This window comes from Trachypithecus francoisi, unplaced genomic scaffold (genome assembly GCF_009764315.1).
Source record: "Trachypithecus francoisi isolate TF-2019V2 unplaced genomic scaffold, Tfra_2.0 Lachesis_group4, whole genome shotgun sequence".
Classification (NCBI taxonomy): Eukaryota; Metazoa; Chordata; class Mammalia; order Primates; family Cercopithecidae; genus Trachypithecus; species Trachypithecus francoisi.
In genome coordinates, this window is record NW_022681469.1 from 116,027,708 (window position 1) to 116,036,259 (window position 8,552).

The 8,552-nt window shown below is 55.1% G+C and overlaps 1 protein-coding gene across 3 annotated transcripts; it reads left to right on the top strand.

The window, feature by feature from the left end:
* The first annotated feature begins 1,275 nt into the window (after positions 1 to 1,275).
* TRIM56 (tripartite motif containing 56) lies at positions 1,276 to 7,800 on the top strand. 3 transcript variants are annotated; one of them, XM_033192350.1, is made up of 4 exons: positions 1,281 to 1,432; positions 1,618 to 1,826; positions 2,868 to 3,021; positions 3,179 to 7,800. In XM_033192350.1, exon 4 carries the CDS (start codon positions 3,180 to 3,182, stop codon positions 5,445 to 5,447), a length of 2,268 nt encoding a protein of 755 aa, XP_033048241.1. In that variant the 5' UTR covers positions 1,281 to 1,432; positions 1,618 to 1,826; positions 2,868 to 3,021; position 3,179; the 3' UTR covers positions 5,448 to 7,800. The 3 variants fall into 3 exon arrangements, with proteins under 3 accessions (XP_033048240.1, XP_033048241.1, XP_033048242.1); XM_033192351.1 differs by having other exon boundaries at positions 1,747 to 1,826; XM_033192349.1 differs by lacking the exon at positions 1,618 to 1,826 and having other exon boundaries at positions 1,276 to 1,432.
* The last annotated feature ends 752 nt before the right edge of the window (positions 7,801 to 8,552 follow it).

Below are 8,552 nucleotides of genomic sequence, written 5' to 3' on the forward strand. Positions count from 1 at the left end.
TGCCCGCCTTGGCCTCCCAAAGTGCTGGGATTACAGGCGTGAGCCACTGCGCCCGGCCCTTTTAACTTCTTTGTGCTTTGAATTTTTCATAAAATGGGGCAGGGCATGGTTGCTCTCATCTGTAATCCCAGCACTTTGGGAAGCCGAGGCGGGTGGATCACTTGAGGTCAGAAGTTCAAGACCAGCCTGGCCATCATAGTGAAACCCCATCTCTACTAAAAATACAAAAATGAGCCGGGCTTGGTGGTGGTTGCTTGTAATCCCAGCTACTTGGGAGGCTGAAGCAGGAGAATCGCTTGAACCCGGGAGGCGGAGGTTGCTGTGAGTTGAGATCACGCCACTGTACTCCAGCCTGGGCGACAGAGTGAGGCTTCATCTCAAAATACAAACTATTTTTTCATGAAATGTTGAGGGAAATCTCCTGCAATGATTCTTTTGTCTTTTTTGATAAAATGCAGGCTTCTCACCAACACTCTCGTATCCTCTCCACACACATCATCCTAAATGGGGATGCACCCTTGTTGTTCCCAGTACCTGGAACGAGAACATTCTTCTCAGTGTTCTCCAGCCCTCTATGCCCTCTTATTGTTTTATTTTTTAGACAGGGTCTTGCTCTGTCCTCCAGGCTGGAGTGCCGTGGCACCATCATGGCTCACTGCAGCCTTGACCTCCTGGGCTCAAGTGATCCTCCCGCCTCAGCCTCCTGAGTATCTGAGACTACAGGTACCTGCTACCATGCACGGCTAGTTTTTTAATTTTTTGTGGAGACTGGGTCTTACCATATTGCCCAGGCTGGTCTTGAACTCCTGGGCCCAAGAGATCCTCCCGCCTTCTTTAAACTCATCTCATTGATGCCTCCTCCAGGAAGCCTGTGCTGTTCCCTCAGCTTGAGGCTTCTTATCCGATCCCCCACAGCCTCTCCTACAGCTCAGCAAAGGTTTATGAAATGAGGCTTTGCAGGCACCTGCCTGCCAGGGGTGTTAGCAAAGCTGCAGACCCTGCCTGAGGCCATGCATCTAGTTACCCTGGTCTCTGAATCACAGATGAGCTCTCATTTCTTCCCACAAATAAACCCTGTGACCCTCCACCCTCTACTCAGAGAACCTGCCCTCAGGTAGTTCCGTTTATGACATACACACACTTAGCCCTGAGGCTGGACTGACAGGCAGACCTGGCTGGTGGACTCCAGCCCAAGCCTGCCCACTGCTGGGGTGGGGGCCTCCGAGGGAGAGGACAGGGCCTGGTGGGGAGGAAGGCGGGGCCTGAGGCTGTGCGAGGCGAGTCGGTGTGTCCCCGGCTGGGACGGAAGTTGCACCACAAGTACAATTAGTTTCAGTTTTGTTTCTTTTTCAGGCACCCAGCAACAGCGGCCTCCAGGCCCCAGGCCCCAGGCCCCCTTGCCATCCTAGAGGCCAAGATCCGCTCTGGCTAGGTAAGGGGTTGGGGGCGGCACAGCTATAGGAAGGACTGAGCGGAGGGAGTAGGGGGAGGGGAGTGGAGAGAGAGCACGGGAGGAGGAGGAAGGGAGGGGAGCGCGGTGGGGAAGAGGCACCCGGAAGGCAGGAGGAGAGGGCAGGCGGGAAACTGCACCCGCCTCCCTCCGCTCCGTGGCCACAGGTCCCACAAGAAAGACCCCATCCCACTCTCTGAGGTCTCCCGGCCCCAGAAAAGGGGACATTCCACCAAGTCTGCCCAACAAGTAGGTCTCAGCCACTGTGCCAGGAGCTCAGGACTCCCTCCCTCCAGAGGTTTCTGGAATGCGTTCAGCAGGAAAAGCTAAAAGAACAGAACTCCAGGAGATAAGCCAAGGCCAAGTCGATCTGAGGGTGAGCCAGCAGCCGGAAGGGGGCCAGCACTTCCCCTGGGCCTTTTTTCTGCCCGCTCCAGAATCCCCTTTAGAAACTGTTGGATGCAGGAAGTGGGGCCTTCACCACCCACGACACTGCCCCAGGTCTAGCAGAAGACAGGTGTATGGCCAGGAGGGCGCGGTAGTTCATGCCTGTAATCCTAATGCTTTGGGGAAGCCTAGACGAGAGGATCGCCTGAGGCCAGGAGTTGGAGACCAGCCTGGGCAACATAGCAAGACCCCATCTCTACAAAAAGTGATAATTTTTAAAAAATGGCCTGGGTGCCTGGGCGTGGTGACTCACGCTTATAATTCCAGCACTTTGGGAGACCGAGGAGGGTGGATCACCTGAGGTCAGGAGTTCAGGACCAGCCTGGCCAATAGAGCAAAACTCTGTTTCTACTAAACATACAAAAATTAGCCAGGCATGATGGTGCGCACCTGTAATCACAGCTACTTGGGAGGCTGAGACGGGAGAATCGCTTGAACCTGGCAGGTGGAGGTTGCAGTGAGCCAAGATCACACAACTGCACTCCAGCCTGGGCAACAGAGTGAGACTCTGTCTCAAAAAAAAAAAAAAAAAAAAGGCTGGGCATCGTGGCACATGCCTGTACTCCCAACTACTCGAGAGACTTGAGTCTAGGAGTTTGAGGCTGCAGTGAATTATGATCACGCCACTGCACTCCAGCCTGGGTGACAGAGGGTGACCCTATTGCTAAACAGTAAAATAAAATAAAATAAAAAGAAGGCAGGTGTATGGGGCTTGGAGGATTAAAGCCCCCTAAACTACTGCAAGATTCTATCCTAACTGGCAGGACCTAGGCATCTCTGCCCACTGGGATCCCCATCTGTGTCCTTACTGCCTGCCCCTCGCACCCTGGCACCCCATACAGCAGGACCCCGGTACCTGCGCACACAGGAGGGCTTGCACCACATTTGCCACAAGGCCTGTGAACTGGGGACGCTGAGGATTCAATTATTAGCTAAGGCCAGGGACTCCTGGTCTTGTCATTTCTCGCAGGTCTGATCCAACAAGTAGCACTGACATTTTTACGTTTGCTGGATGTACACACGGAAGTGGAGGAAGAGGAGGAGAAGGAGGAGGACAGCTCCTTCGCTCAGGAGCAAGTGGCCCAAGTCCTCAGAAGACTAGAAGGAAGTTCCTGGCCATTCAGGTGAGACCTTAGGTTCCTTCCCGGCCATTTGGGTCAGCCCCTAGCCCTGGGGATCCCGTGGGGGTTGAGGACAGTGGGGGGTGGGGCAGGGTAGAAGCTAGATGGTGAGCTGGTGAAGGTGCATTCTCAACTCTGATCCTGATGCCTCTGCCTGCAGCATGGTTTCCCATGGGTCCTCGCCCTCCCTCCTAGAGGCCCTGAGCAGTGACTTTCTGGCCTGTAAAATCTGCCTGGAGCAGCTGCAGGCACCCAAGACACTGCCCTGCCTGCATACCTACTGCCAGGACTGCCTGGGCCAGCTGGCTGATGGCAGCCACATCCGCTGCCCCGAGTGTCGCGAGACCGTGCCCGTGCCACCTGAGGGGGTGGCCGCTTTCAAGACCAACTTCTTCGTCAATGGGCTGCTGGACCTGGTGAAGGCCCGAGCCTGTGGAGACCTGCGTGCCGGGAAGCCAGCCTGTGCCCTGTGTCCCCTGGTGGGTGGCACCAGCGCCGGGGGGCCGGCCACGGCCCGGTGCCTGGACTGTGCCGACGACTTGTGCCAGGCCTGTGCCGACGGGCACCGCTGCACCCGCCAGACCCACACCCACCGCGTGGTGGACCTGGTGGGCTACAGGGCGGGATGGTATGATGAGGAGGCCCGGGAGCGCCAGGCGGCTCAGTGTCCCCAGCACCCCGGGGAGGCACTGCGCTTCCTGTGCCAGCCCTGCTCGCAGTTGCTGTGCAGAGAGTGCCGCCTAGACCCCCACCTGGACCACCCCTGCCTACCTCTGGCCGAGGCTGTGCGTGCCCGGAGGCCAGGCCTGGAGGAGCTGCTGGCCGGTGTGGACAGTAACCTGGTGGAGCTGGAGGCGGCGCGGAGGATGGAGAAGGAGGCGCTGGCCCGGCTGCGGGAGCAGGCGGCCCGGGTGGGGACACAGGTGGAGGAGGCGGCTGAGGGGGTCCTCCGGGCCCTGCTGGCCCAGAAGCAGGAGGTGCTGGGGCAGCTACGAGCCCACGTGGAGGCTGCTGAAGAGGCTGCTCGGGAGAGGCTGGCAGAGCTCGAGGGCCGTGAGCAGGTGGCCAGGGCAGCGGCCGCCTTTGCCCGCCGGGTACTCAGCCTGGGGCGAGAGGCTGAGATCCTCTCCCTGGAAGGGGCGATTGCACAGCGGCTCCGGCAGCTGCAGGGCTGCCCCTGGGCACCGGGGCCGGCCCCCTGCCTGCTCCCGCAGCTGGAGCTCCATCCTGGGCTGCTGGACAAGAACTGCCACCTGCTTCAACTGTCCTTTGAGGAGCAGCAGCCCCAGAAGGATGGTGGGAAAGACGGACCTGGTACCCAGGGAGGTGAGGAGAGCCAGAGCAGGAGAGAGGATGCACCGAAGACGGAGAGACAGGGTGGGGTCCAACCCCAGGCCAGAGATGGAGCCCAGACCCCAAAAGAGGAAAAAGCCCAGACAACCCGAGAAGACGGAGTCCAGACCTTGGAGGAGGACAGGGCCCAGATACTCCACGAGGATGGAGGACCCCAGCCCCACAGGGGTGGCAGACCAAACAAGAAGAAAAAGTTCAAAGGCAGGCTCAAGTCAATTTCCCGGGAGCCCAGCCCAGCCCTGGGCCCGAACCTGGACGGCTCTGGCCTCCTCCCCAGACCCATCTTTTCCTGCAGTTTCCCCACGCGGATGCCTGGGGACAAGCGGTCCCCCCGGATCACTGGGCTGTGTCCCTTCGGCCCCCGGGAGATCCTGGTGGCGGATGAACAGAATCGGGCGCTGAAATGCTTCTCCCTCAACGGCGACTACAAGGGCACCGTGCCGGTCCCTGAGGGCTGTTCCCCTTGCAGCGTGGCCGCCCTGCAGAGCGCCGTGGCCTTCTCCGCTGGTGCACGGCTCTATCTCATCAGCCCCGATGGCGAGGTGCAGTGGCGCCGGGCCCTGAGCCTCTCCCAGGCCAGCCACGCGGTGGCGGCGCTGCCAAGCGGGGACCGTGTGGCTGTCAGCGTGGCGGGCCACGTGGAGGTGTACAATATGGAAGGCAGCCTGGCCACTCGGTTCATTCCTGGGGGCAAGGCCAGCCGGGGCCTGCGGGCACTGGTGTTTCTGACCACCAGCCCCCAGGGGCATTTCGTGGGGTCGGATTGGCAGCAGAATAGCGTGGTAATCTGTGATGGGCTGGGCCAGGTGGTTGGGGAGTACAAGGGGCCAGGCCTGCATGGCTGCCAGCCGGGCTCCGTGTCTGTGGATAAGAAGGGCTACATCTTCCTGACCCTTCGAGAAGTTAACAAGGTGGTGATCCTGGATCCGAAGGGGTCCCTCCTTGGAGACTTCCTGACAGCCTACCACGGCCTGGAAAAGCCCAGGGTTACCACCATGGTGGATGGCAGGTACCTGGTTGTGTCCCTCAGTAACGGGACCATCCACGTCTTTCGGGTCCGTTCTCCGGACAGTTAAAGGGGCTATGACTAGGGTGGGAGGGAGTGGGGAGGAAGAGGGCAGGAAGGAGGCAGAGCTGTCCATGGGAGGTGGCGGCCGAGGACATTTTCCTGAAGGGCAGGGGTTGGCAACTTTGCAACATGGAGTGCCAAGCTGCTAACCCGTCCTCTAGTGTATGAGAATAGGGACCAAGGGTGGTGGCGTGACCGTAACTCTCAGAAGCAGAGGAGGCAAGTGGGTGGTGGGGGATGCTGGGGGTTCACCTGCCTCTTGCTTTTTGTGGCTGGCTGCTGCCACCACTACCGCTGCTATATAGTTTAGGTTTCTGAGGTTTGTGAGCCTGTCCTGATTTGCATTCTTCAAAACCATTCCTGATAGAGTAGCTGAGGGAGAGTCTTGGGGCAAATAAGGGCCCAGGGTGGGTCAGGCATGTGCATTGTGGAACAGAGCTGAGACCCTGGCCCCCCTCGGACTGGCACAGGGTCCTACAGAGTCAGAGGAAGCCTGAGATTTCAAATGGGCAGTAAATGGCCTCTTCTGCCAGCCACAGGCAGGAAGCTCCTGTAACCACGGCAGCCACCAGTGGCAGTACAGGGTGGGCTTGCAGGAGGGCTGCAAGTGCAGGCAGCAGCTAGGGCCAAAGAGGTGTTAGACTGAAAGGCTGTGAAGAGAATAGGCTACTGGAAAACCAAACCCAGCAGAATTAATGTCCAAAAATCCACGTTCTCCATCGCTTCTCAGCCTTTGGCTAAGATTAAATATTAAAAAAAAACAAAAAACAAACAAACAGACTCTGCCAGGCGCGGTAGCTCATGCCTATAATCCCAGCACTTTGGGAGGCTGTGGCAGCAGGATTGCTTGAGGCCAGGAGTTTGAGACCAGCCTGGCCAACTAGACCCCATCTCTACAAAAGATTAAAAATTAGCTGCGTGTAGTAGCATATGCCTGTTGACCTAGCTACTCAGGAGGCTGAGGTGGGAGGATCCTTTGAGCTCAGGAGTTTGAGGCTGCAGTAAGTTATGATCACACTGCTGCATTCCAGACCCTGTCTCGGAAAAAAAAAACACACAGAAACAACAGAAAAAGCAGGTTATCCATCACTTCTCAGCTAAGATCAAGTGTGAAAAAAATGAAAAAAAAAAAAACAAGTTCTGAGTATCAGAGCAGGGGAGCCCTCCACGCAGCCGCAGAGCCAGTCTGAGGGAAGAGGTACACAAGATAGAAAAATCTCTAGGCTCCAACGCTTCTGTTTCGGTGCCTTTCCATTTCCCGGAGTCTATGTGTTGCCTTCTCTTCATTTTCCAGCAAAATTCCTTTTGAGATGTGTTGGCCTTCACTTGGCTGAACTAGGGGGTGAAGGAAGCTGTCCTCTGGGCCGCTGTTGCTGGGGAAACAGCTAAACCCTGCAGGCCAAGGGGAACTTGGGGGTGCCAAGAAAACCCGGAAGGTGCAGTAGGGCTGCGATGAATAGAGGCATCAAACCAGAAGGGAGGAACCTGTCGGAGGTGGGCTGTGACCACCGGACCTTTTCATAACTGGTGGCAGTGGTGGAATTGAGGAGGCAAGTAGGCTTGGAGAATGTTTTTAGCCAGGGGGTGCTGAGAGATGGCAGAAGGGGGTCTTAACGTAGGGACTGCGGACAGTGGGGCATTCGTGGGAAGCAGAGGGATTTTGGACAAGTCCAGATGGAACGCGCAGGGCATGGGTAGAGGGAAAAGAAAGTCCCTTTCCGGGAAAACCATTTCTTGTTTTTTGAAACAGTGGGGGACATCATCAAAGTCCGGGCGGGCACATTCAATTACCTAAAAATTACAAAGGTAGGCACAGCAAAGAATAATGATGATTATAAGAAAACCAAGGGCCAGGTGCAGTGGCTCATGCCTGTAATCCCAGCACTCTGGGAGGCTGGGGTGGGTGGATCACCCGAGGTCAGGAGTTCGAGACCAGCCTGGCCAACATGGAGAAACCCCATCTTTACTAAAAATACAAAAATTAGCTAGGCGTGGGAGTGGGTGCCTGTAATCCCAGCTACTTGGGAGGCTGAGGCAGGAGAATCATTTGAACCTAGGAAGCAGAGGTTGCAGTGAGCTTAGATTGCACCATTGCACTCCAGCCTGGGTAACAAGAATGAAACTCTGTCTCAAAATAAAAAAAAGAAGAAGAAGAAGAAGAAAGAGAGAAAGAGAGAAAGAAAGAAAGAAAAAGAAAGAAAGAAAACCAAGAAGCTGGGAAAACCGTGTAGATTTGATTTGACGAGGATAAGCTAGGTCTGTAATACATGCGGTGACTAGAGCAGTATTTGGTCAAAGAACCACATAAGCTCTGCACCCTGGAGGAAATGTATGCAGGCAAGGATTAGTAAAATGAAAAATGATAATAATTTTAAAAAGGGAAAAAAAAAGGCCCAACGCAGTGGCTCACTCCTGTAATCCCAGCACTTTGGGAGGCTGAGGTGGGTGGATCACCTGAGGTCGGGAGTTCGAGACCAGCCTGGCCACTATGGTGAAACCCCATCTCTACTAAAAATACAAAAATTAGCCAGGCATGGTGGCGCATGCCTGTAATCCCAGCTACTGGGGAGGCTGAGGCGGGAGAATCACTTGAACGTGGGAGGCAGAGGTTGCAGTGAGCCAAGATTGCACCATTGCACTCCAGCCTGGGTGTCACAGTGAGACTCCATCTAAAAAAAAAAATAATTAAATGTGCTTGCGTTGGTCAAAAATAAATGTTAAAAATATTTTGTGGAGAAATAGACTCCTGGCACTATAAAAATGATGCTTCCTGGAGAATAATTTGGCAAGACTTTGCAAGAATGACAAAAATGATTGTAAGAATAGGTTGTCTCACTTTGGGGAATACATTCCGGGAAAGTAATGTAAGAGAAAAACTATTTGCATACAGACATTTGAGGCTGCTCTCTATATTACAGTCAAGAACTGGAAACTGTTCAGCTGCGGGGTGACAGCTAACTAGATTGTGATTTATTAGAAGAATGAGCCTTTCTTTATGTATGACAACTATGAAAACTATTGAGAAGAAATAGTTATGTGATACAGTCATAATCCTCAAAAACGGAGAATCAGGAATTATGATCAAATAGTAATAGTAACGAGGGAAACATCC